Genomic DNA, 27,573 nt, shown 5'->3' on the forward strand with positions numbered 1-27,573 from the left:
ATCTTCTAGAACAGACCTAATAGCAGAATTTACTCACCTCAACTCTCCAGCGGCAGCCATTGTTGTTGTCACCCAAGCGCGCTTTGGTCATGTGGTTGATTACGTTACTGTTGATCATCTGTCCATCATCGTATAAAGCCCGCCCTGACAATTTGATTGGATCGCCAGAGGGTGGGCGATCATACTCGCGCTACTATGGAGCAGAGCCAGACCGAACTTCCCGACCTCAAACCTTGTGGGCGGGACTAAGTTCGGAATTGCACCCAGGCTAACGTTGATCTACAACCATGCAACAAATAATATTATCACGCTAACAACACTATGGCAAGCCATTTTGATATGTACTAGTTTTACCGAACATGTATTCCTGATATCTGAAAAAGACATTTTTTCTTTGTCTAAATGACCGTCTCAAACAAAATAACGTTCTTCACATCTAGAATAAATATTCTGGAGATCCATAAATTAATTTCAGATCTCCATATTCCTAATATACAGGTCATCTTTTTTATTATTTTAACTATAAAGAAATGTATTCCTTATTTCCTGTTCAGATCTGTTTGCCTGACATGTCTTCAAGCTCCTGCTGGATGCTCCCGGTTGACGACCCTGGGACTTATTTCTGACAGCATCCTGGATTCCCCTTCAGTACCTCTGTGTATCTCTGATCTCCCTGTCCTGACTCCTGAGCACTTTGCCCCTGGAGTCAGTTCCAGGTTCAGTACACAAGCAGGATCCACCAAGACTTCAAGCACAAACCTAAAAGTTACAAAAGGTTTGACCAGGGACACATGAAACGTAGGGTGAAATCTCAAAGAAAGAGGGAGCTAGAGGTGGCAATAAGGAACGGCCTTTGGGTCTTAGGTGGAGAGCCAAACCTTCTGGCCCTCCCAGTATTCAGGTGCCAGAACTCTCCAGAGGTTAGCAGCCTTAGTTTGACTCTCCGAAGCACTGCTGATAGCTCTCCTAGACCTCTTCCAGGTTTGCTGGCACCTCAAAGCAGATAACCATGCCAATGGAACTTTAAAATCCTTTTCCTGAATGGTGAACAATGGTGGCTTACACCTAAAAACAACATACAATGGAGAGAGGTGCTGCTAGTGGTGCTAGAAGGAGCAGAATTTATAGCTTTTTCGATCCAGGGAAGTTGACTGAACTACTGTTCTGACTCACACAAAATGCAAAGCTTAGTCTCCACCTCTGATTGACCCTCTCTGTCTGACCATCCGTCTGGAGGTAGAAACCCAATGAAAGCCTGACAGAGATCCCCAAAACAGTGCAGAATTCTCTCCAGTACTGGGACACAAAATGGGGCCCCCTTCAGAAACCATGTCTGTCAGGAGACTATCGAGGCAAAATACTTATCTGGCGAGTTTTCTCCATCTCCTTAGCAGACCGGAGTTTGGCCAGCGATCCAAATGGACCATCTTAGAGAACCTGCCAATGATTGTCAGAATAATGGGGTTGCCTTCAGAACTGGGTAAGCCAGTGATGAAGTCCATATTAGACCATTGTTGCGAAGAAATAGGCAGAGGTCATAATAAGCCAGATGGGGTCTTCTGGAGGTCTTGGCCTGATTGCAAAGGGGACAATCTGCCATAAACTCCTGTACATCAGTAGATAGAGAAGGCCACCAGAATTTTGCCTGCACAAAATCAATAGTTCTTGTAGTTCCAGAATGACAAAAAAAAAACGGGACCCATGACAGAATTCTAAAGGGCGGATTATACTTCAGCAACCGCACACATAAAATGTCGCTTTGGTCTGGCCGCAAACCAGTTTTGCTGGTACGCTTCTGCACCGTTGGTCTGGAATTTCTAGGGACGCACAGCAGTTTCTCGCCAAAGCGCAAGGGGAAGCCTATTAGAGAACTCACGATAACTTTGGTGGATTGCACCGAGTCGAGAAGGACGACCACACAGACAGTCGGAAAGGCATTCCAAGGACCAATCACAGCTGCTTTTTGTCTGCGCACTTCCGCTTGAGGTCTGCGCAGGTTTTCTACCGTCCAACGCATAGTCAGGATTTTTTTTAGGTGTGAGATGACGGTTGCAGAACCTCTGCAGGGGGGGCGTGGTCGCGCACAGAGACAGATTTGACGGTTGCAGAGGCTATGCGTCAAAAGCCTAAAATGGCCTTTAGACCCTCTTTCTCAAAAAATCTGGAACAAACAAACAATCCTGAAAACATTCTTCCGCGGTTTTATGTTTACAGAGAGCCCCTCTGACTCACCTCACAAACTCAGGTAAAGCATACTCCTCTGCATCACCAGAACGTTACCTCCTTAACCTCACCTGTCTGGGGTTATTACTCTTAAGGTATTCTAGATTCTTATGATCAGGGAGGACAGCAGGGAGAACAGTCCATGGTGAGTCCCTCTGTTGGTGGTGGGAATGGTTTCTGCTTGTGTCTGGAAGGTTCTGATGCCTAGCTTTTTGTCGCAGTCAAGGAGGTACTGGTTGGTGTGTGTGGGTTTCCTGTAGACTTCTATGTTGAGTTGTCTGTCTTCCATGATGTGAACCGTGAGTCCAGGAAGGCTATCATAAAAACAGAACGGAAAACTGGATATCATCAGCATAAAGGTAATAGGACACATCATGAAATGTGTGCTGACAATTTTTTGAAAGGGCTGATATACAAGAACAAGATTGGACCTAAACCTGATCCCAAAGGAGCACCAAGCAGTAAGGGCAGGCTTCAGACATGATGTTGTTTATATACCTGGTTATTGTTCTATTTGTCAGGTATGAAGACAGCCACTTTAACACTGTGCCAAAAATATTAAAGTCAGCCTTAAAGTCATAGAGAAATTATATTTAAATGTCAAAGCATTCTGACTTATACATGTATATAAATGTTCTCTTTATCAGACGATATTGTCCCAATATTTAGAAAATTTCCTGTCTTAAAATCTGTGTTTTTCCGTTATCTTCTGCAGGCCAGTTAGTTCTACGTCAGCCTGAACGCCTAAATTCGGCCAATCATATATCAACGGTCATCTGTCAATCAAATGTTTTCGGTCATAGCATCTTGATTCATATGTCGCAGCTAATATACGCAACGGTTGAAACCAGAATCCTTTCCTTTCCCATTGAGTTGCGTCCCAGTGTTCACGGGGATGGACGTCTGTGTCTTCGGCAGGCGTAGAGCTAACAGAACTGGCAGCGTTGCGAGGCAAGGGCTCAAACATGTACGGCTGGAAGCCTTCTACACCAAACCAAGCTTCTGCCGCCCTGGCGTCCTCTTCCACAACATCTTCGTCCCCGCTTTCCTCCTCTAAATAAAAAATGGATGACGGAGGAGACTCATCCACGACCTCCGACACTAAACTCTCCTCCTCTTGCATGTTTCCGCTGTCCATAGCGTTCCTTGACAGCGTCGTTTCTAAGGCACCAATTTAGTGCTACTTGGTCCCAATGGAATTTCCCATTGGGAACCTGCTAGCACTAAGTTGCTAACTGGTTAGCAAGATGCTTCCCACAAACCATCCACAACCAAACACGCTTGCGAACCTTCCGCCACAACAATCCCGCCCCCTTGATAATCGACCAATCACATTCACTTTATTCACTCGTGTAAAGTCGGCACCACTCGGGAGAATTCAGAAATGCAACGGTTGGAACAGCCGCTTCACTACGACTTTAAGGTTCTGCAGTGTAGTTTATGATCTACTGAATGCGAGGCTAGAGACACAGTCAGCATCCACCTGGAGGTCTTACACACTCTCAGCAAAGCAGTCTCTGAAGAAAACATTTTGCAGAACTCAAATTAAAAAAAGGTTAAAGATTTAGTTTTTCTATAGGAGGGGTCTCAGTTGCTCTGCTGCCACCATTTCCCAAATTTTAGAGAGAAAAGGTAATTTTGGTGAGGCCCTAAAACGATGTGACCCACAGGTATGGGTCACCTGATAGGTGTGTCTGAATTAGGGCTGCAACTAACGACTATTTTCCAAATCGATTAAGTTGTTGATTTTTTGTTCGATTAATCGTTTAATTGTTGGATAGCAGTTTCTTTTATTGCCCCAGTTAAGTAGAATCCTAAACAATCTCTCAGGTATTTTTAAAGAAAACCATAGACAGTGAATACATCTTAAACCCAGGTGGGATAAAATGATCAACTGTAAGATATAAACAAATATCAGAAAAGACCAAAGATACAGACATAATTTCTGTCTCCTATTTCCTTTTGTTGTTCTTAGACAAACACGCAAAGATGACATTATGGTTCACCAGTTAATATCAAAGACCAAAATTAAATCATGTATTGTGATTTTATCAGAAAGGTACATATGAGGAATTTATGCTGCATCATTAGGCAGAACTTCCTGTTTAGATGATGAGGCAGAGTATGACCGTCTCCTTCCTGTTTCATCTGTTTGTGAAAATTCATGTTCAGCTGCAAAACAAATTATTTGCATTTCTGCTTGTATGACATTCTCTGTCCCTGGCAAGTCAAATAGATTCAAAGCAGTTAGATTTACATAGTCAATATCAAACATCAATGTCAAACTCATTTTACTTGAAAAAGCCCCAAACAACAAATAAAACCTTTGGGGGAATGCAGCAAGCTTCAGGATTTACCAAAGAAAACAAAGAAGCTTCAATATGTCCTTAAGGAAGTAAAATTACCTGCAGCTTCTGAAACAGAAAATAAAAAAATAAAAATAGTCTGAAAGAGTCTAATTAAGAGGTTCTGGAGTTCGACCAAAGCTCCATCCTTTTGGGGTGTCTGGGTGTAACCCTACAAGAAAGAAATTTAATCATCTGTTCATCTCAACCACTGGGGACGCATGTCGACCATAAGATTTAAAGGCTCACTCTGATTAACAACAAGCCTTTGAAGAGCATCTGCGCCATAATAAGTGCTGGTAGTTAGGAAGGAGGGAGGACCAGGAAGAGGGAAGCCGTCTAGCCCCAGTGCAGTTAGCATAAGGTCCCCCTGACACCTCTAGCCCCCGCTATGGAGCAGCATGTTTCCTTCGCTTGAAAGACTCACAGAGTTCATACTTAGACTGAGACAAACTTTATTGTCATTTTATACACAGAGAGAATAAAGATCAAAATTTTGATGCATGCAGCTTCTCAACAGTAAACGAGCAACTTAGCTGTTAAATGAACATTTCCATTTATAAAGTGCAGCAGTGATCAGAATGTAAACAGTTTAGGAGAGACATGGTGCAAAATGCATTGATGTGGAAGGTTAAGAGCATTACAAAAATAAATATAAGGTGCAAAATGCAGTAGAAAGACTGATGGCGGTGGGGAAGAAGCTGCTGCAGAACCTGCTGGTCCTGCATTGAATGCTGTGAAGCCTCTTCCCAGAGGGCAGCAGGGAGAACAGTCCATGGTGGGGGGGTGAGGGGTCATTGATGATGTCACGGGACACGCAGCGCTGGGATGAAATGTCTTTAATGGAGGGAAGAGGAGCCCCCATCATCCTCTCTGCTGTTCTCACCTTCTTCCAGTCTGAGGCGCTGCAGCCTCCACACCACACAGTGAGACAGCTGCTCAGAACGCTCTCTATGGGGGGGAGGATGGGGGGGGGCAGGAAGTCCAAGCGCTTCTGGGCCCTTTGGACCAGTGAGGTGGTGTTTCCAGTCCAGGTGAGGGTGTCTGTGATGAATGACCACCTCTACAGCTGAGCTGTTGATGAGCAGTGGAGCGTGGTCAGGCCGCTTCTTCCTGAAGTCCACCATGATCTCCTTGGTCTTCTCCACCTTCAGGATCAGGCTGTTATCTCTGCTCCACCAGCTGCTCCACCTCCTCTCTGTAGTCCAGGTCGTTGTCGTCTCTGATGAGGCCCACCGCCGTGGTGTCGTCTGCAAACTTCACCATGTGATCGGTGGTGAACCTGGGGACGCAGTCGTGTGTCATCAGGGTGAACGGCAGGGGGCTCAGGACGCAGCCCTGAGGGGAGGGGCTTAGACTGATGACATCAGAGGTCCGACCCGGACTGACTGAGGTCTGTTGGTGAGGAAGTCTAGCAGCCAATAGCAGAGGGGTGTATTGAAGCCCAGCTGTTCCAGTTTGCCCATCAGATGCTGTGGGATGATGGTGCTGAAAGCTGAACTGAAGTCCAGGAACAGCATCCATCGTGGGTGTTCTTCTCCTCCAGGTGTGCCAGGCTCAGGTGGAGAGCAGCAGAGATGGCGTCCTCAGTGGAGCGGTTCCGTCGGTAGGCGAACTGGAACGGGTGGAATGTTGGCGGCAGACTGGAGACGATGTGTTCTTTAACCAGCCTTTGGAAGCACTTCATCATGATGGGAGTCAGAGCGACAGGCCGCTAATCGTTGAGGGAGGCGACCTGAGGCTTCTTTAGACTGGAATAATGGAGGCAGACTGGAAGCATGCTGGCACTATGGATTGGTCCAGCCAGGTGTTAAAGATGTCTGTGAGGACACCAGCCATCTGATCTGACCACTCCTTATCCACCTGCCCAGGTGTGTTATCAGGCCCTGGGGCCTTCCTTGGGTTGACTCTCCTCAGAGTTTTCCATAGGTCAGCTGTGTCAAAGCAGGCCCTGTACCCTGCAGCACATGCTGATGTCCACTTCGTCCTTTGGCTTTTAAAACAGAGCGTCAGCTGTTCACTAAGTCTGTGTCATTTTTATGTTCTGCAGTTTCTTTATCTAAAGGTTGTATTCCTAATTAGATCACCATCGTCCACGTGCTCATCTGCAGTGTGACGTCTAAAAGGCTGTCTGGATTAAGCGCGGCAGTCCTACGCTCCTGTTCTCCCTTAGAGTTTTACTCTTGAACCATGAAAGGTAAAGAGACAGGAGCTAGAAACAATGGGAGGAATTTGGATCCAGTCAAGAATCTCCTCAAAAACTAAAATAAAGCCTGGAAGAAAGAGAGTCCAGGAGGTAGTAGAACTGTAAAGATAATGAGAGGAGATGGAATCAGGTCCAGCAGAACAGGGATGCTGGACCTGGAGAGAACAAGCTGTTAGCATTAGCAGGACGGGGCCTCACATGGTAGCGCTGTTCTGCAAAATGATATCCTGCAGATAATGAATAAATGATTAACTAGAACTGAAGTTGTAGTTAATTATTTAGCTTATTAAAATCGGAGGTGAAATCAATTTAGTGTTTTTAGTTAAATAATTGTAGCTCTAATTTGTTTACTTACCAGAGTTTATGCCTTTTTATGTCTGGATGGTTCCTGGCTGTTAAAATCCACCAGTTTGCTGACCCAGGCTGAGTTATCAGCAGAGCTATTAAAGATCAAAGAACGATTTATCTCCGTTTATTTAAACTGTTACCGAAACAGGGCGGATCTGACCTGGGCAGTGTTGGGCACGTTACTTTGAAAAAGAAATTAGTTACAGTTACTAATCATTAAAAGTAACTAAGTTACTGAATAAAATTTTTGGCCTATTTCTTTATTGTTTTATGGATTCTATTTAAGCTGTTTCTTGATTCTATTTTCTGTCTTCTGGGGTGAAAGCCGATTGGACAAGAGCTGTAAGCAGGGAATCACAGGTTTCTGCTCTTAACCTGTTTTTCTGGGAGTGGTGATCTAGTTGGTCAGAGCAGAGCTCTGGGCTCTGAGGTGGTTACAGTCCCCGGTTCAATCCCCACAGCCTCCACTCTGGGTCCCTGAGCAAGACCCTTAACCCCACACTGCTCCCCAAGGGGAGGGGTTAAATGCAGAGTTAATGTCTCCAATGTGAGATCAATAAAGTTACATTTCCTTTTTTTTTTTCTACATGCCTGACCAGTTAAACCAGTGACCAGTTAAACCAGCGACCAGTTAAACTGGCCTATTTACAGAAGTATAATAAGCTAGAGTTATTGCATGATTCAACAAGGGAAAAGATAAGGATTGGTATAAATAGCTTCTTCCCCCCAGTAAACATTTTTTGTCTTCAATAAATATTCAACTAACGATCATTTTATTTTGTCCCTCTAATCTAATAGAACCACAAACCAACAGAGACACGATGGTGGCCAGAAAGGAGCTTTATTTCAGCAACGATGAAGCAGAGACACAAACTGCTTCCTGGTTTTGGTTCCAGTCGTCAAACAGACTAAAAATCTCCAGGAAAGCAGCTGAAATGTTTTTAAGTGATAAACTGAACGTTAACATTTAGACGCAGTTCAAATGTCATTTAAAAGAAACCAAACTGATTTTAACAAATCTGCTTTGATTCAAGCAGAAAAACACGAGAGATTAAAAAATGAATAAAAAAAACAACCGAACGGATGAATTTCTGAGAAACATTTTGATTTATTTGCTTTTCAATTTTAAGTAATCCCTCATTCTGATCCACTTCGTTTAATCTGAGTTTGTTCTTTGTGTTTCTGGAATGACAGAGAAATTTATCAGACATCAAAATAAAATAAAATAAAATGAACATGAACAATTTCTTTAATTCCCTAAAACATAAAATCTTGGGTTTCATCACCTGAGACACAGTTGATCCGCTTTGCTCCTCTAACACTGACCTTATTGAGAATAAAAAGGATTATACATTAAATTAGTGCAAAGTAACGCCCAGTGGCTGCTGAGGGGTTCATCAGGCATCTGCAGCTCAGACTCAATCAACCTCCTGAGGTCCAGTTAGGCTGCAGAACCTGACAAACCCAGCAGCTTCGCTTTTAGTGCATCTTTTCCAGGAAAGTTTCACAGTAAAATAAAAACAACAATAAGAAAATGAGGAATGTTCCTTCATGATGCGTCTGCAGGAGCCGTTTCATCCTGATACTTCCTCTCTGTCAGAAACAGCCTCAGCGGCTCCATCAGGAGGAATTTATTTCAGATGTTAGCGCTTCGGCCTCACAGCTGGGAAACGCTACATGAATGTTTGATTCAACTAGAAATAGCATCTAAATCCCCAACAATCCTCTCGTTTTTTGTCGTTTCACCTAAAAAGCTGCTGCAGGTTAAAAAAAAAAAAGCAGGAAAAGGTTTGATTGCAAACCAGTTTTCTCTGCCCATCTTTATCCAAAGTCCGAGTTAATCCGCTTAACTAAAACAAACAAAAAACAGAATCCTTCTGGAAACGTTCAGTCCAAAGAAAACCTCTAAAGCTTCTTTATAGAGGTCTTTTATTTTGATCTGAAGAGCCGAGAATTCCTTTATCCGTATTAGAGAAAGTTCCTACTTTCATTTACTTTCATTGTTTCAATTCTATCAAATATTTAAAAACATCCCCAAGATAAGCAGGGTTTAAATTATTTCTAATGCTATTAGAAATAATTTTAATGCCATCAACAAGAACCATGTACACAAGTTATTAGTGTCCATGAAACATGGAGCTGTGAGCACATGACTCATGTAGGTAAGTAGGTAGGTAAGTAGGTAGGGAACACGGTGAAATCCTCTTTACTCTCGTCAGGCTGCAGCCGTGTCCAGAATTCCTCGTTTTCCAGCCATGTTTGTTGAAATTAGCATTTTCCTTTTCTCTAGCTTTTTCTCCGCTTCGAGCTTCTTTACCAAACATCTGCTTTATGATCAACTGCAAGCAGTTCTGCACAAATTAATGGTGATATAATATATTTGACGAAATAAATAAAGCATTTCCAATGCCACGATAATCACATTTAATTAGTGCCAATTAAGGCCTTTGTTTTCAAAATAATGACTTTTAATCATTTGTAATGATCGGCAGAAACCCTGTTTTGCTGGTTTGAATTTAATAAAATAGCGCACGCTTTCCTCAAACGGGAGGAACAGCGGAGGATGCAGGCTTTGCTTTGCGCAGACGGTCTGGAGCGCGGCGAGGCGCGGCGGAGGATGACGGGCTTCGGGGTCAGCGGGGTTTAACCAGGTTTTGCTGAAAGTTACATTTTCCCATCTTGTCCTAAACTTAGCTTCGCTCTGTCACCACAGCACGTACATGCGACGCAGACAGTTGGAGCGAGTGTTTTGACTTCGTGCGTCGGCTGTACAGGATTATAGGTTCCGCCTGATTATCACACTATCAGTCTAAACAAAATGTTTTTGTTCCATCAAGTGTTTGTACTGTTCAATGCCTCTGGGCTTTGATGCCAATTAATGCTATTTAAGGCCTTGATTTTCAGAAAATCTATTTAATGACTTTTAATGACCCGCAGAAACCCTGATAAAACTTTGACTTTAGCAGAAGATTCTAACGAAAGCCTGATCAATGACATCATCACGTAAAACTGAACAGATTTCAAGCAAACCAACACGTCACAGAGCGAGCAGACGAGGCACCGACACATCTGCAAACGTCTCCAACTTCCTGATGCTACGGAAACGGCAGCTGAAACTCACACGTAAACATGTTTGAGCCCTTGCCTCGCAACGCTGCCAGTTCTGTTAGCTCTACGCCTGCCGAAGACACAGGCGTCCATCCCCGTGAACACTGGGACGCAACTCAATGGGAAAGGAAAGGATTCTGGTTTCAACCGTTGCGTATATTAGCTGCGACACATGAATCAAGATGCTATGACCGAAAACATTTGATTGACAGATGACCGTTGATATATGATTGGCCGAATTTAGGTGTTCAGGCTGACGGAGAACTAACTGGCCTGCAGGAGATAACGGAAAAAACACAGATTTTATTTTAAATAGAAATTTTCTAAATTTTGGGTCAATCTGGTCAGATAAAGAGAACATTTATAAACATGTTTAAGCCAGAATGATTTAACATTTATGATTTCCCAACGACCAGAACAGAACAAATCAGATTCTGCGTCCGATCCAACAGAAAATGGAGCCTCAGAGGCGGCGGCGTTTAGCGGTCATTGATAGTCAATGGGGATGGTTTCCTGCAGGGGGCAGCGTAGCTCCGACTGATAGAGCCCAGGTCTATGTTAGTCAGATTACGCAGCAATTCAGCAGCAATTTGATGGGTCTGACAGGAAAAGACGTGGTTAAAACATCCGCTTTGGAGGAAAATACTAAATGAAATCTGTTAATCTGAGGGGAAAGAGTCAGTCTGGAGTCGCTCATAGCGTCTATAGCAAACAGGACAGACTGGAGCAAAAACATTAAACAGAAACTTTCCTCATGATGGGAGATCAGGAGGACAGAAACGGATAAAGTAGAGATCCTCCAGAATCAGAAGGAGCAGACAGAGCAGCTCAGCGCAGCGGATCTCTCTCTAACTTCTCTCTGAGAATCACCTCTCTGTCGCCATGGAAACCGTCCCACACCGTTTATTGCTGCGTTTTTATTTTCTTTAGGCGTAAATCTCATTATGTTTTTAATAGATGAACATTCTCTATCTGTTCTGGTTCTAGATGCTGCACAGACTCGTTAAGTAGAGCTCTGCTTTATAGAATGCAGTGGTAGATTTTATTTAACAACATCTGACCGGAACAATAATCTGTTCCAGTCAGATGTGGGAAATGGTTTTAGTGTTTGTAGCACAGAGACAGAAGGTTCTGCATAGATCTGCTCATCCTGACTAGTCGGAGCTTCTCTATATGCAATCAGTGAGACGTGGAGAAAAACATCGGATTGGAGGATTAGAGAGTCGGACGCAGCCGGTGTGATCAGGGCTTTACTTCTGTCGCCGCCTGGTTGATGTGTTGAAGGCGAATGAATGAATAACCGTCAGTATTCCCCAAAGACTCAAAAACACACACAAAAAAAAACATTGAACTAAAGCATCAGGTGATTGAAGGATTGAAGGTCCTTAAGAAGTCCATCCACACCTGCTGGAGGCGGCTGGAGTCTTTGGATGACCTCAGGATGAAGGGGGAGGGGCGGCCTAGTGGTTATGGAATCCAGAGGTTCTGAGTTTGAGCCCCGCCCCCACAGACTGCCACTCCAATGTGAAATCAATAAAGTTCAACCATCCTATAAATCATTGTGCCGTTATAAACTCACCAGCTGTTTGCAAATCGTCTTTTCTGAACAGATCCAATCAGAAGCGTCCCTGTAGTGAGGAGGCGGAGCTCCGCTAGCAGCTCTAGCGTTGGTCAGAAAGGAGATGATCGGTAGCTGAACGCTGATGGACCATAAATCACTGACATGATTCATTGATGGTTGGTCTGGATAAACTGCAGCCTCGCTCCGCTCCGATCTCTACAGTCTGGCGTTTTATAAACCATGCTGGGAATGTTGGTTTCCATGGTTTCCCTAAAACGCCTCCATGTTTATCCGGCTTATCTCTGGAGATCAGAACCTTCTTGGTTTATTGTTGCCGAAGCTAAAAGTTGCCCCAAAGTGAATCTATTGATGATTAAATCTCTTAGTTGGTGGAACTAAAAATCTCTGCAGTAAGGAAAAGGTCTTCTGCTCTGAAAGCCGCCGCTCTGCGGAACTAAAGCCTGGAGGTCGAAGCGGCGTGGCGTCGGGTCAAACCGTGATGTAGTGCTGTCGCAGTTTGGCCACCAGGAACTCGTGGGTTAAATTATGTCTGGTGATGATCCCAACGATCTGAAACAAAGACGGAGAGTCTGAGACACGACAAACACGCCGTCGCCGCCGAGGCGCCGCCGGTTTGGAAGGAAACTTACTTCTCCTACAGCATTCACCACCGGCAGGTGGCGGAGGCCCATGGTTCTGAACAGGTTGAAGACCTGGGAGATGCGGGTGTTTGGCGACACGGTGTACGGGCTGGTGTTCATGTAGGGCGTGACGTCCTGGCAACGGAGGGAAATCAGAATGAAAGTGGATTCTTAGCCGTTATTCCCTGGGGGGGGGGGGGGGGGGGGGGGGGGTATCGGATCGTACCACGATCATCCGAGGGTTGAGCAGCGCCAGGTCCACCTCGTGGATATCTGGGTAACGAGGGTAATCCTCGGTCATCTCGGAGAACGACAGCCTGGGCTGAGTGGCGCTCTGCATCAGAACGAGACTTCAGGGATTAGAAACCATCAATGGAGAAATTCTGACATTTGAACGTCTGACTGACCGACTGGTTCTCGGCGTAGCAGACGCCTCGGATGAGAAGGCTAACCAGCTGGGAGCGCAGGATGAGGCCGTGGAAGGTGAGCGGCCTGAACTGCTCCTCCATGGTCCACTCCTCGCTGGGAGACTGGTCTGGGCAGAGGTTGGGGTAGGGAGCGTGCCTGAAACCAGACGGAAAGGAAACCTGAGGTAGGGAGCGAGCCTGAAACCAGACGGAAAGGAAACCTGAGGTAGGGAGCGAGCCTGAAACCAGACGGAAAGGAAACCTGAGGTAGGGAGCGAGCCTGAAACCAGACGGAAAGGAAACCTGAGGTAGGGAGCGAGCCTGAAACCAGACGGAAAGGAAACCTGAGGTAGGGAGCGTGCCTGAAACCAGACGGAAAGGAAACCTGAGGTAGGGAGCGAGCCTGAAACCAGACGGAAAGGAAACCTGAGGTAGGGAGCGAGCCTGAAACCAGACGGAAAGGAAACCTGAGGTAGGGAGCGAGCCTGAAACCAGACGGAAAGGAAACCTGAGGTAGGGAGCGAGCCTGAAACCAGACGGAAAGGAAACCTGAGGTAGGGAGCGAGCCTGAAACCAGACGGAAAGGAAACCTGAGGTAGGGAGCGAGCCTGAAACCAGACGGAAAGGAAACCTGAGGTAGGGAGCGAGCCTGAAACCAGACGGAAAGGAAACCTGAGGTAGGGAGCGTGCCTGAAACCAGACGGAAAGGAAACCTGAGGTAGGGAGCGAGCCTGAAACCAGACGGAAAGGAAACCTGAGGTAGGGAGCGAGCCTGAAACCAGACGGAAAGGAAACCTGAGGTAGGGAGCGTGCCTGAAACCAGAGAGAAAGGAAACCTGAGGTAGGGAGCGTGCCTGAAACCAGACGGAAAGGAAACCTGAGGTAGGGAGCGTGCCTGAAACCAGACGGAAAGGAAACCTGAGGTAGGGAGCGTGCCTGAAACCAGACGGAAAGGAAACCTGAGGTAGGGAGCGTGCCTGAAACCAGACAGAAAGGAAACCTGAGGTAGGGAGCGTGCCTGAAACCAGACGGAAAGGAAACCTGAGGTAGGGAGCGTGTCTGAAACCAGACGGAAAGGAAACCTGAGGTAGGGAGCGTGCCTGAAACCAGACGGAAAGGAAACCTGAGGTAGGGAGCGTGCCTGAAACCAGACGGAAAGGAAACCTGAGGTAGGGAGCGTGCCTGAAACCAGACGGAAAGGAAACCTGAGGTAGGGAGCGTGCCTGAAACCAGACGGAAAGGAAACCTGAGGTAGGGAGCGAGCCTGAAACCAGACGGAAAGGAAACCTGAGGTAGGGAGCGAGCCTGAAACCAGACGGAAAGGAAACCTGAGGTAGGGAGCGAGCCTGAAACCAGACGGAAAGGAAACCTGAGGTAGGGAGCGAGCCTGAAACCAGACGGAAAGGAAACCTGAGGTAGGGAGCGAGCCTGAAACCAGACGGAAAGGAAACCTGAGGTAGGGAGCGTGCCTGAAACCAGACGGAAAGGAAACCTGAGGTAGGGAGCGAGCCTGAAACCAGACGGAAAGGAAACCTGAGGTAGGGAGCGAGCCTGAAACCAGACGGAAAGGAAACCTGAGGTAGGGAGCGTGCCTGAAACCAGACGGAAAGGAAACCTGAGGTAGGGAGCGTGCCTGAAACCAGACGGAAAGGAAACCTGAGGTAGGGAGCGTGCCTGAAACCAGACGGAAAGTAGGGAGCGTGCCTGAAACCAGACAGAAAGGAAACCTGAGGTAGGGAGCGTGCCTGAAACCAGACGGAAAGGAAACCTGAGGTAGGGAGCGTGCCTGAAACCAGACGGAAAGGAAACCTGAGGTAGGGAGCGTGCCTGAAACCAGACGGAAAGTAGGGAGCGTGCCTGAAACCAGACAGAAAGGAAACCTGAGGTAGGGAGCGTGCCTGAAACCAGACGGAAAGGAAACCTGAGGTAGGGAGCGTGCCTGAAACCAGACGGAAAGGAAACCTGAGGTAGGGAGCGTGCCTGAAACCAGACGGAAAGGAAACCTGAGGTAGGGAGCGTGCCTGAAACCAGACGGAAAGGAAACCTGAGGTAGGGAGCGTGCCTGAAACCAGACGGAAAGGAAACCTGAGGTAGGGAGCGTGCCTGAAACCAGACGGAAAGGAAACCTGAGGTAGGGAATGTGCCTGAAACCAGACGGAAAGGAAACCTGAGGTAGGGAGCGTGCCTGAAACCAGACGGAAAGGAAACCTGAGGTAGGGAATGTGCCTGAAACCAGACGGAAAGGAAACCTGAGGTAGGGAGCGTGCCTGAAACCAGACGGAAAGGAAACCTGAGGTAGGGAGCGTGCCTGAAACCAGACGGAAAGGAAACCTGAGGTAGGGAATGTGCCTGAAACCAGACGGAAAGGAAACCTGAGGTAGGGAGCGTGCCTGAAACCAGACGGAAAGGAAACCTGAGGTAGGGAATGTGCCTGAAACCAGACAGAAAGGAAACCTGAGGTAGGGAATGTGCCTGATACCAGACGGAAAGGAAACCTGAGGTAGGGAGCGTGCCTGAAACCAGACGGAAAGGAAACCTGAGGTAGGGAGCGTGCCTGAAACCAGACAGAAAGGAAACCTGAGGTAGGGAATGTGCCTGAAACCAGACGGAAAGTAGGGAGCGTGCCTGAAACCAGACAGAAAGGAAACCCGAGGTAGGGAGCGTGCCTGAAACCAGACGGAAAGGAAACCTGAGGTAGGGAGCGTGCCTGAAACCAGACAGAAAGGAAACCTGAGGTAGGGAGCGAGCCTGAAACCAGACGGAAAGGAAACCTGAGGTAGGGAGCGTGCCTGAAACCAGACGGAAAGGAAACCTGAGGTAGGGAGCGTGCCTGAAACCAGGCGGAAAGGAAACCTGAGGTAGGGAGCGTGCCTGAAACCAGACGGAAAGTAGGGAGCGTGCCTGAAACCAGACGGAAAGGAAACCTGAGGTAGGGAGCGTGCCTGAAACCAGGCGGAAAGGAAACCTGAGGTAGGGAGCGTGCCTGAAACCAGACGGAAAGTAGGGAGCGTGCCTGAAACCAGACAGAAAGGAAACCTGAGGTAGGGAATGTGCCTGAAACCAGACAGAAAGTAGGGAGCGTGCCTGAAACCAGACAGAAAGGAAACCTGAGGTAGGGAGCGTGCCTGAAACCAGGCGGAAAGGAAACCTGAGGTAGGGAGCGTGCCTGAAACCAGACGGAAAGTAGGGAGCGTGCCTGAAACCAGACGGAAAGGAAACCTGAGGTAGGGAGCGTGCCTGAAACCAGGCGGAAAGGAAACCTGAGGTAGGGAGCGTGCCTGAAACCAGACGGAAAGTAGGGAGCGTGCCTGAAACCAGACAGAAAGGAAACCTGAGGTAGGGAGCGTGCCTGAAACCAGACGGAAAGTAGGGAGCGTGCCTGAAACCAGACAGAAAGGAAACCTGAGGTAGGGAGCGTGCCTGAAACCAGACAGAAAGGAAACCTGAGGTAGGGAGCGTGCCTGAAACCAGACGGAAAGTAGGGAGCGTGCCTGAAACCAGACGGAAAGGAAACCTGAGGCAGGGAGCGTGCCTGAAACCAGACGGAAAGGAAACCTGAGGTAGGGAGCGTGCCTGAAACCAGACGGAAAGGAAACCTGAGGTAGGGAGCGTGCCTGAAACCAGACGGAAAGGAAACCTGAGGTAGGGAGCGTGCCTGAAACCAGACGGAAAGGAAACCTGAGGTAGGGAGCGAGCCTGAAACCAGACGGAAAGGAAACCTGAGGTAGGGAGCGAGCCTGAAACCAGACGGAAAGGAAACCTGAGGTAGGGAGCGAGCCTGAAACCAGACGGAAAGGAAACCTGAGGTAGGGAGCGAGCCTGAAACCAGACGGAAAGGAAACCTGAGGTAGGGAGCGTGCCTGAAACCAGGTGGAAAGGAAACCTGAGGTAGGGAGCGTGCCTGAAACCAGACGGAAAGGAAACCTGAGGTAGGGAGCGAGCCTGAAACCAGACGGAAAGGAAACCTGAGGTAGGGAGCGTGCCTGAAACCAGACGGAAAGGAAACCTAAGGTATGGAGCGAGCCTGAAACCAGACGGAAAGGAAACCTGAGGTAGGGAGCGTGCCTGAAACCAGACGGAAAGGAAACCTGAGGTAGGGAGCGTGCCTGAAACCAGACGGAAAGGAAACCTGAGGTAGGGAGCGTGCCTGAAACCAGACGGAAAGGAAACCTGAGGTAGGGAGCGTGCCTGAAACCAGACGGAAAGGAAACCTGAGGTAGGGAGCGAGCCTGAAACCAGACGGAAAGGAAACCTGAGGTAGGGAGCGTGCCTGAAACCAGACGGAAAGGAAACCTAAGGTATGGAGCGAGCCTGAAACCAGACGGAAAGGAAACCTGAGGTAGGGAGCGTGCCTGAAACCAGACGGAAAGGAAACCTGAGGTAGGGAGCGTGCCTGAAACCAGACGGAAAGGAAACCTGAGGTAGGGAGCGAGCCTGAAACCAGACGGAAAGGAAACCTGAGGTAGGGAGCGAGCCTGAAACCAGACGGAAAGGAAACCTGAGGTAGGGAGCGAGCCTGAAACCAGACGGAAAGGAAACCTGAGGTAGGGAGCGTGCCTGAAACCAGACGGAAAGGAAACCTGAGGTAGGGAGCGTGCCTGAAACCAGACGGAAAGGAAACCTGAGGTAGGGAGCCTGCCTGAAACCAGGCGGAAAGGAAACCTGAGGTAGGGAGCGTGCCTGAAACCAGACGGAAAGGAAACCTGAGGTAGGGAGCGTGCCTGAAACCAGACGGAAAGGAAACCTGAGGTAGGGAGCGAGCCTGAAACCAGACGGAAAGGAAACCTGAGGTAGGGAGCGTGCCTGAAACCAGACGGAAAGGAAACCTGAGGTAGGGAGCGAGCCTGAAACCAGACGGAAAGGAAACCTGAGGTTGGGAGCGTGCCTGAAACCAGACGGAAAGGAAACCTGAGGTAGGGAGCGTGCCTGAAACCAGACGGAAAGGAAACCTGAGGTAGGGAGCGTGCCTGAAACCAGACGGAAAGGAAACCTGAGGTAGGGAGCGTGCCTGAAACCAGTCGGAAAGGAAACCTGAGGTAGGGAGCGTGCCTGAAACCAGACGGAAAGGAAACCTGAGGTAGGGAGCGAGCCTGAAACCAGACGGAAAGGAAACCTGAGGTAGGGAGCGTGCCTGAAACCAGACGGAAAGGAAACCTGAGGTAGGGAGCGTGCCTGAAACCAGACGGAAAGGAAACCTGAGGTAGGGAGCGAGCCTGAAACCAGACGGAAAGTAAACCTGAGGTAGGGAGCGTGCCTGAAACCAGACGGAAAGGAAACCTGAGGTAGGGAGCGTGCCTGAAACCAGACGGAAAGGAAACCTGAGGTAGGGAGCGAGCCTGAAACCAGACGGAAAGGAAACCTGAGGTTGGGAGCGTGCCTGAAACCAGACGGAAAGGAAACCTGAGGTAGGGAGCGTGCCTGAAACCAGACGGAAAGGAAACCTGAGGTAGGGAGCGTGCCTGAAACCAGACGGAAAGGAAACCTGAGGTAGGGAGCGAGCCTGAAACCAGACGGAAAGTAAACCTGAGGTAGGGAGCGTGCCTGAAACCAGACGGAAAGGAAACCTGAGGTAGGGAGCGTGCCTGAAACCAGACGGAAAGGAAACCTGAGGTTGGGAGCGTGCCTGAAACCAGACGGAAAGGAAACCTGAGGTAGGGAGCGTGCCTGAAACCAGACGGAAAGGAAACCTGAGGTAGGGAGCGAGCCTGAAACCAGACGGAAAGTAAACCTGAGGTAGGGAGCGTGCCTGAAACCAGACGGACCAAAATAAATTAAAAGTTTTAAAAGTTTATCATGTAACAAACAGCCTCCCAGCGTTTTGCTGCCTACTGCCAGTCAGCTGGCTGCTTTAGCTCACCTGTATTTTTCTCCTCAGGAGAAAGGCTAACTCAACAGTGTTCAAATATTTCTGCTGATAAAAGCATTGAGGACAATAGAACTAGGATTGTTCTGATACGGCACACCTGAGGTTCCCTCACTGAGGTTACCTGGCCCAGTACAGGAAGTCCGTACCATCAACCCTTGGTGTCAAAGTGGATGCTGATCTTAAATTCCATCGCCAGATTAAGGCAGCTGTGAGGAAAAGTTTAATTCAGTGAAAACATTTGGCCAAAATAAAGCCCATTTCTCTCCAGAGATCTTTGAGACATTAATCCCGCCCAGATGACTGTAACGCACTTTATTTGGAGGTTAATATTGCTCAGTGCGAAACGCTGCAGCACGACTTTTACCTGGAACTCGTAAATATGAGCAAATTACCCCAATTTCAGCCTCATTACACTGGTTCCCTGTATGCTTTAGGATTCATTTTAAAGTCGTAGGGAAGCGGCCGTTCCAACTGTTGGTGCACGACTTTACCCGACTGAATAAAGTGACTGTGATTGGTCGATTATCAAGGGGGCGTGATTGTTGTAGCGGAAGGTTCGCAAGCAAGTTTGATTGTGGCCGGTTTGTCGGAAGCATCTTGCTAACCAGTTAGCATCTTAGTGCTAGCAGGTTCCCAATGGGAAATTCCATTGGGACCAAGTAGCACTAAATTGGTGACTTAGAAACGACGCTGTCAAGGAATGCTATGGACAGCGGAAACATGCAAGAGGAGGAGAGTTTAGTGTCGGAGGTCGTGGATGAGTCTCCTCCGTCATCCATTTTTTATTTAGAGGAGGAAAGCGGGGACGAAGATGTTGTGGAAGAGGACGCCAGGGCGGCAGAAGCTTGGTTTGGTGTAGAAGGCTTCCAGCCGTACATGTTTGAGCCCTTGCCTCGCAACGCTGCCAGTTCTGTTAGCTCTACGCCTGCTGAAGACACAGACGTCCATCCCCATTGAGTTGGGAATTATTTCCCAACTCAATGGGAAATAATTCACTGGTGTAAAGTCGGGCACCACTAGTGAGAAATGGGTGGAACAGCCATTTCCTAACGACTCTAATTATTACCTAAAGAACGATCCAAACAATGTTCAGATGAATTATCTAAAAGGTGAGTTCAGATTAAGCAAACTTGATCCGTTACTTTTATTTTCTATGTTCCATTAAAAGGAGGCGGGACTTTTTAAGCCGACGTCTTAGAAGGAGGATCCATTTCTGTCAGATTTAAAAGCTTTAAGTTCTGTTTTTATTGTGTCAATGCAACCAATTAAAACTCACTGAATATTTCCACATCAAGCTCCGCCCATTACCTGAGTTCTGGTGAACAGTTTGACTGCCCCCTGCTGGTAATATATTAGTACTGAGTATTTCTGTGAATTCTGTAAATAAATCAAATATGCTGTAAAGCCTCCTCAGAGCTTCTAACCGGACTGATCTCCATCTTTACCTTCTCTCCAACATCTGCTGCAGCAGGTCCTCCCCCTCCTCGGCAGGCTCCGCCCCCGCCGCATTCTGCTCGTCACAAATGTTCCTCAGCTCGCTGGACGGGTACGACTTCATGGACTGGCAGCGCCGCCGCTGCTCCGCCGCACGGGAAACTATGTTGGTTTTCTGGGGGTAAAAAAAACACATTTTCTGTTTGGATGCTTGAAAGGAGCCCAGAGATTCACTGAAAGCTAAACATCACTGATGTCCATCATTCCTATTGAAATATTCCTCCTGGTTATGACTTTCAGATAAGCGGACGTCCAACTCCAGTCCTGAAGGGGGCGCCGTCCTTCCTGCTGTAGATGCAGGCCTGACTTTGAACCCACCTTGTTTGGAACATCAAACTAACCTCAGCAAACATCAAGACGACTTCTCAGATCATTTCTTTATAAACGTTTTTCTGTCAAATGAAAATAAAAATGGAACAAAAATGGTATGTGGGGGCCTGAGGCAGCTGCTGCTGGGGATTCCCAGTGACAGCGCAGCGCCGGTATGTGGGGGTCTGAGCGGCTCCCACAGAGAAATAATCTTTGAAGGCAGGATGGTAATCTGGATGAACTGACTGCACAGACCATGTTTTCAGGAGGACTTTCTCACTTCAACATAGATTCTAACTACTTTCTACCCGCTGATCACAGCTAATATAGCTGCCATTGTTCCAGGCAGAGAAAGGATAGAGTAGCTCCGCCCACCGCGCAGCTAGAGCAGCAAAGGTGCTTCAGCCAGGTCAGAACTAAATTTGTACAAGCATCAGAAATGAAGCAACACGCGCGTTTCTGATGCTCAGGGACCCAGAGTGGCAGTCTGTGGGAACCAAACTCACAACCTCAGGCTCTATATCCTAACCACTAGACCACCACTCCCCCGATTGTGATCAAAGATGAAATAAAAGACAACTATGACCCAGGACGGACGTATTTCTTGGTTGAAAGTTGACTGGGACTGAGGTAAAGATGGAAGATGGATCATTCATTTGTACCAACATCATTTATCAGCAGCTCAGGTAGCCAGGGTTTAGCTTAAACCACGTTAATCTGGTAAAACGGCGCCTTGCTGAAGGAAAACTGCGACACCAGGCATCAGTAAATCGACTTCTGTGGAGTGAAGAGAACCGGTGCTGCCTGGACCGGAGCGGTAAAGCTGACAGGGAGGCTCACCGCTGGGCTGGTCCCACCGAGCGCAGCCTGCTGGCTGGATTAGCAACAGAGGAACGGGAAGGAAGCTGGAGCGGCCTAGTCAAAGTCTGGACCTAAATCCTGTACAGACACTGGAGCTGAAGTATAAGGCTGAAACCTCCAACATGTCTGACTGAGTCGGGGGGGTCAGAGGTTACTGACCATCATCAGGCTTCCTTCCTCCCATCCATCAGCTTAATAAACTGAATATCAGAAAAGCAGGTTTTCTTTATCCAGAGAAATTCCTTTGAAGAATTTAAAGACGTCAGAAGAAGAAGGAACATTAGTGGAGGCGGCGAAGCGGCGAAGCGGCGAAGCGGCGCACCTTGAAGCGAATGTTGTTGCTGATCAGGATGTTGCCCTTCATGAAGTCCTGCTCGTTCTGCCGGTTTTCTGTGACCACGGGGAAGGCGTGGTAGACGGTGGTCCGCAGGATACTGACCAGAGACTGGACCCGGGTGTGGGGGTAAACGAAGGTCAGGTTGGGCTCCATGATGTCGCTGGCCGTCAGCCTGCAGAGACACAGGACGTCAGGACGTTTAATCGTTCCCTGTCATCATTCTGACACCTGAGGAGTCCTGCTCCTCCAAAGCCGCCTTACTTGTCCATCTCCACCTCCGTCTCCCACTCCAGCAGAGGGACTCCTTTCAGCTGGATGTGGATGTCATAGATGCCCTTGTTGAAGAAGTCTCCGGTCCATTTAGCCACCTAAAGGTCAAACAGCAGGTCAGCCTCGTCATTTACAACCATCATCGTCTTTAACTCAAACATTTCTCATTTCTGCCTGAAGCTGAAGAAAGTAAAGCTTTATTTATAAAGCTCCTTTCACAGACATCTGGGCTCACAGAGTGCTTTACTAGCATGCAGAATTAAAAGATTAGACAGTAAAAAAATAAATTTTTTTAGTAAGAAGTGTGCAGGAAGAACTGAGGAAGAAAATCAGGGAAGAACAGCAATAAAAAGATGGAGGATGAGCTGCAGGAGAACAACAGCAGAGGAAAACGCCTGAAGACCGTTTCAGGCCAGAACCAGTTTGATCAGCCCCCCCCCCCCCCCCTCCCCCAGCTCAGAACCCCCTGCTGGTACCTTCAACTTCTTCAACCACTGATTCTGCTCAGTTTCTACCTCAGTCAGTTAAATAACCTGCTGCTGTCATTCTGCACATCTCTGATGTTGCTTCTATTTTCAAATTACTGGAAAAATGTCCATAGCTGCTAATTGGTTATTTATTCTCCAGTTTTATATATAAAACACTTTACAGGATTTTATTTGTTTCCTATCTGTTATTTTTACACACTATTCTAAGGTCCACATTGTATTACCACTTCTACTATAACCTTTTGCTGCTGTAAAACCACTATTTCCCCATTATGGGACAATAAAGGGATTTTCTATTCTATTCTATTCTGTTCTATTCTATTCTGTTCTATTCCAAGCTGCTATCTAGCTTGAAGCTAGACTGGAAAAAATCTAAATCTAGATACTTTTTTTTCTTAAAATAAGTGCTTTTTCTGGAACTGAGGAGGTAAGCGAAACATTTTGCCAATAGAACAAGAGAATTTACACTTAAAATAAGAAAACACTGCATTTCCTTATTTCAATTGCATATTATCTAATGACCTTATTTGAAGAGTAAAAATCCTCCTTCCGATGGCAAACCATCTTATTTACCTGCTCACATTAAGGGGAAATACACCTAATTTGGGACATTTGGACATTTTAATGGATTGTCTTTGCAGTGAACAGAGCAGAAGAGATAAACAACCAGAGCGTCGAAGCGGCTCCACCAGTTTGATTCAGCCTTTGGTTTAAACGCAGCATTAGTGTTCCTAACTTTCCTCTCTGAACTTTAACCTTTAAGCTTCTATCTGCTAAGCAAAGCTGAAATATTTGTAGGTCTAATTTTCTTGAAAAACGAATATTTTCCCTTGATTTGAGCAGATAAGGCAATTCGCTAATGGAATAGAAGGATTTACATTAAAAATTAGAAAATAAAAATTCAATCATCTTATTTCAGGCCCTGACACCCAACCAATCATTTTAGTATATTTAATTCTTGAACCTAAGCCTTCATTTGGTAAATCTTCTTCTTATCTAAATAGATGAAATGATCTGAAGGCAAGTTGCTGCTCGGTCGTTGGACCTGATCTCATCAGGAGGTTCAGACTGGCAGCGTTTGGGAAACAATGGACTTTAAATCTTAAAAACCCTGAAATGATTCAGCAGCTTTATAATTTTTTCACTGACAGTTTGCCATAAACAGCAGAGGAACTTAAAGAGGCGGGCCGACACGGCTTCTCCACCAATCAACACTTAAAGCAACACTTTAAGATGCAGAAACTTTGGACATGAAATCATTTCTGTACGGCCTGAAAGGACGAGCAGCATCAGCACCATTAGAGTGATCATGATGGGCAGCCCGTAGGTGATCTCATTGGTGGATTCGATGAGGATGACTGTGAGGCTGATGGTCATCCTGACCACGCCCCCCAGGAAGGCGGCGGCTCCGATAAGGGCGAAGGTCCCAGAGTAGATTTGCAGGCCCAGCTTCCTGCCGAGGAGACAAACCCAGTTAGAACCAGTAAAGCTGCAGGCGCCAGCAGGCTGCATGAAACCACAGAGAAAGGTCCAGCTCTGACCGTCATCTCACGGCCAGCAGGGGGAGCCAGAGTCTGCTGAGGTTCTGCAACGCGTGCTGACATTTTAATCTTCTCATCTGAGCCTCATCAGTCTGCTAGGCTGGCTAAATATAGCCTAGATTCATGCTTCTAGATTCATGCGTCTAGATTCATGCATCTAGATTCAAGCTTCTAGATTCAAGCTTCTAGATTCAAGCTTCTAGCCGAGATTCAAGCTTCTAGATTCAAGCTTCTAGCCTAGATTCAAGCTTCTAGATTCAAGCTTCTAGATTCAAGCTTCTAGCCTAGATTCAAGCTTCTAGATTCAAGCTTCTAGATTCAAGCTTCTAGCCGAGATTCAAGCTTCTAGATTCAAGCTTCTAGATTCAAGCTTCTAGATTCAAGCTTCTAGATTCAAGCTTCTAGATTCAAGCTTCTAGCCTAGATTCAAGCTTCTAGCCTAGATTCAAGCTTCTAGATTCAAGCTTCTAGATTCAAGCTTCTAGATTCAAGCTTCTAGCCTAGATTCAAGCTTCTAGATTCAAGCTTCTAGATTCAAGCTTCTAGATTCAAGCTTCTAGCCTAGATTCATGCTTCTAGATTCAAGCTTCTAGATTCAAGCTTCTAGATTCAAGCTTCTAGATTCAAGCTTCTAGATTCAGGCTTCTAGATTCAAGCTTCTAGCCGAGATTCAAGCTTCTAGATTCAAGCTTCTAGATTCAAGCTTCTAGCCTAGATTCAAGCTTCTAGATTCAAGCTTCTAGATTCAAGCTTCTAGATTCAGGCTTCTAGATTCAAGCTTCTAGCCGAGATTCAAGCTTCTAGATTCAAGCTTCTAGCCTAGATTCAAGCTTCTAGATTCAAGCTCCTAGATTCAAGCTTCTAGCCTAGATTCAAGCTTCTAGATTCAAGCTTCTATATTCAAGCTTCTAGATTCAAGCTTCTAGCCGAGATTCAAGCTTCTAGATTCAAGCTTCTAGCCGAGATTCAAGCTTCTAGATTCATGCTTCTAGATTCATGCTTCTAGATTCAAGCTTCTAGATTCAAGCTTCTAGATTCAAGCTTCTGGCCGAGATTTAAGCTTCTAGATTCAAGCTTCTAGATTCAAGCTTCTAGATTCAAGCTTCTAGCCGAGATTCAAGCTTCTAGATTCAAGCTTCTAGCCTAGATTCAAGCTTCTAGATTCAAGCTTCTAGATTCAAGCTTCTAGCCTAGATTCAAGCTTCTAGATTCAAGCTTCTAGATTCAAGTTTCTAGATTCAAGCTTCTAGCCTAGATTCAAGCTTCTAGATTCAAGCTTCTAGATTCAAGCTTCTAGCCGAGATTCAAGCTTCTAGATTCAAGCTTCTAGATTCAAGCTTCTAGATTCAAGCTTCTAGATTCAAGCTTCTAGATTCAAGCTTCTAGCCTAGATTCAAGCTTCTAGCCTAGATTCAAGCTTCTAGATTCAAGCTTCTAGATTCAAGCTTCTAGCCTAGATTCAAGCTTCTAGATTCAAGCTTCTAGATTCAAGCTTCTAGCCGAGATTCAAGCTTCTAGATTCAAGCTTCTAGATTCAAGCTTCTAGATTCAGGCTTCTAGATTCAAGCTTCTAGATTCAAGCTTCTAGCCTAGAATCAAGCTTCTAGATTCAAGCTTCTAGCCTAGATTCAAGCTTCTAGATTCAAGCTTATAGCCTAGATTCAAGCTTCTAGATTCAAGCTTCTAGCCTAGATTCAAGCTTCTAGATTCAGGCTTCTAGATTCAAGCTTCTAGATTCAAGCTTCTAGCCTAGATTCAAGCTTCTAGATTCAAGCTTCTAGCCTAGATTCAAGCTTCTAGATTCAAGCTTCTAGCCTAGATTCAAGCTTCTAGATTCAAGCTTCTAGCCTAGATTCAAGCTTCTAGATTCAAGCTTCTAGATTCAAGCTTCTAGATTCAAGCTTCTAGCCTAGATTCAAGCTTCTAGATTCAAGCTTCTAGATTCAAGCTTCTAGATTCAAGCTTCTAGCCGAGATTCAAGCTTCTAGATTCAAGCTTCTAGCCGAGATTCAAGCTTCTAGATTCAAGCTTCTAGATTCATGCGTCTAGATTCATGCGTCTAGATTCATGCATCTAGATTCAAGCTTCTAGATTCAAGCTTCTAGATTCAAGCTTCTAGCCGAGATTCAAGCTTCTAGATTCAAGCTTCTAGCCGAGATTCAAGCTTCTAGATTCATGCTTCTAGATTCATGCTTCTAGATTCAAGCTTCTAGATTCAAGCTTCTAGCCGAGATTCAAGCTTCTAGATTCAGGCTTCTAGATTCAAGCTTCTAGATTCAAGCTTCTAGCCTAGATTCAAGCTTCTAGATTCAAGCTTCTAGCCTAGATTCAAGCTTCTAGATTCAAGCTTCTAGCCTAGATTCAACCTTCTAGATTCAAGCTTCTAGATTCAAGCTTCTAGATTCAAGCTTCTAGCCTAGATTCAAGCTTCTAGATTCAAGCTTCTAGATTCAAGCTTCTAGATTCAAGCTTCTAGCCGAGATTCAAGCTTCTAGATTCAAGCTTCTAGCCGAGATTCAAGCTTCTAGATTCATGCGTCTAGATTCATGCGTCTAGATTCATGCATCTAGATTCAAGCTTCTAGATTCAAGCTTCTAGATTCAAGCTTCTAGATTCAAGCTTCTAGCCGAGATTCAAGCTTCTAGATTCAAGCTTCTAGATTCAAGCTTCTAGATTCAAGCTTCTAGATTCAAGCTTCTAGCCAAGATTCAAGCTTCTAGATTCAAGCTTCTAGCCTAGATTCAAGCTTCTAGATTCAAGCTTCTAGATTCAAGCTTCTAGCCTAGATTCAAGCTTCTAGATTCAAGCTTCTAGATTCAAGCTTCTAGATTCAAGCTTCTAGCCTAGATTCAAGCTTCTAGATTCAAGCTTCTAGATTCAAGCTTCTAGCCTAGATTCAAGCTTCTAGATTCAAGCTTCTAGCCTAGATTCAAGCTTCTAGATTCATGCTTCTAGATTCAAGCTACTAGATTCAAGCTTCTAGATCCATGCTTCTAGATTCAAGCTTCTAGATTCAAGCTTCTAGCCGAGATTCAAGCTTCTAGATTCAAGCTTCTAGATTCAAGCTTCTAGATTCAAGCTTCTGGATTCAGGCTTCTAGATTCAAGCTTCTAGCCGAGATTCAAGCTTCTAGATTCAAGCTTCTAGCCTAGATTCAAGCTTCTAGATTCAAGCTTCTAGATTCAAGCTTCTAGCCTAGATTCAAGCTTCTAGATTCAAGCTTCTAGATTCAGGCTTCTAGATTCAAGCTTCTAGCCGAGATTCAAGCTTCTAGATTCAAGCTTCTAGCCTAGATTCAAGCTTCTAGATTCAAGCTTCTAGCCTGGATTCAAGCTTCTAGATTCAAGCTTCTAGATTCAAGCTTCTAGCCTGGATTCAAGCTTCTAGATTCAAGCTTCTAGATTCAAGCTTCTAGCCGAGATTCAAGCTTCTAGATTCAAGCTTCTAGATTCAAGCTTCTAGATTCAAGCTTCTAGATTCAAGCTTCTAGATTCAAGCTTCTAGATTCAAGCTTCTAGCCTAGATTCAAGCTTCTAGATTCAAGCTTCTAGATTCAAGCTTCTAGCCT

At 46.3% G+C, this 27,573-nt stretch overlaps 1 protein-coding gene across 1 annotated transcript in view; it reads right to left on the minus strand.

Moving 5' to 3' along the window:
• Positions 1-10,518: 10,518 nt before the first annotated feature.
• clcn6 (chloride channel 6) overlaps positions 10,519-27,573 on the minus strand; it is a 46,300-nt gene continuing 29,245 nt past the window's right edge. The window contains exons 16-23 of the mRNA XM_038276725.1: positions 23,761-23,917; positions 21,968-22,074; positions 21,692-21,878; positions 20,151-20,314; positions 12,840-12,996; positions 12,659-12,766; positions 12,442-12,567; positions 10,519-12,361 (exon numbers count right to left, since the gene is read on the minus strand). Of these exons, the coding sequence (XP_038132653.1) occupies positions 12,281-12,361; positions 12,442-12,567; positions 12,659-12,766; positions 12,840-12,996; positions 20,151-20,314; positions 21,692-21,878; positions 21,968-22,074; positions 23,761-23,917 (1,087 nt within the window). The 3' untranslated portion in view covers positions 10,519-12,280. The remainder of the gene's footprint in view (positions 12,362-12,441; positions 12,568-12,658; positions 12,767-12,839; positions 12,997-20,150; positions 20,315-21,691; positions 21,879-21,967; positions 22,075-23,760; positions 23,918-27,573) is intronic.

This window comes from Cyprinodon tularosa, unplaced genomic scaffold (assembly GCF_016077235.1).
Source record: "Cyprinodon tularosa strain WSP-4 unplaced genomic scaffold, ASM1607723v1 ctg1265, whole genome shotgun sequence".
Lineage (NCBI taxonomy): Eukaryota > Metazoa > Chordata > Actinopteri > Cyprinodontiformes > Cyprinodontidae > Cyprinodon > Cyprinodon tularosa.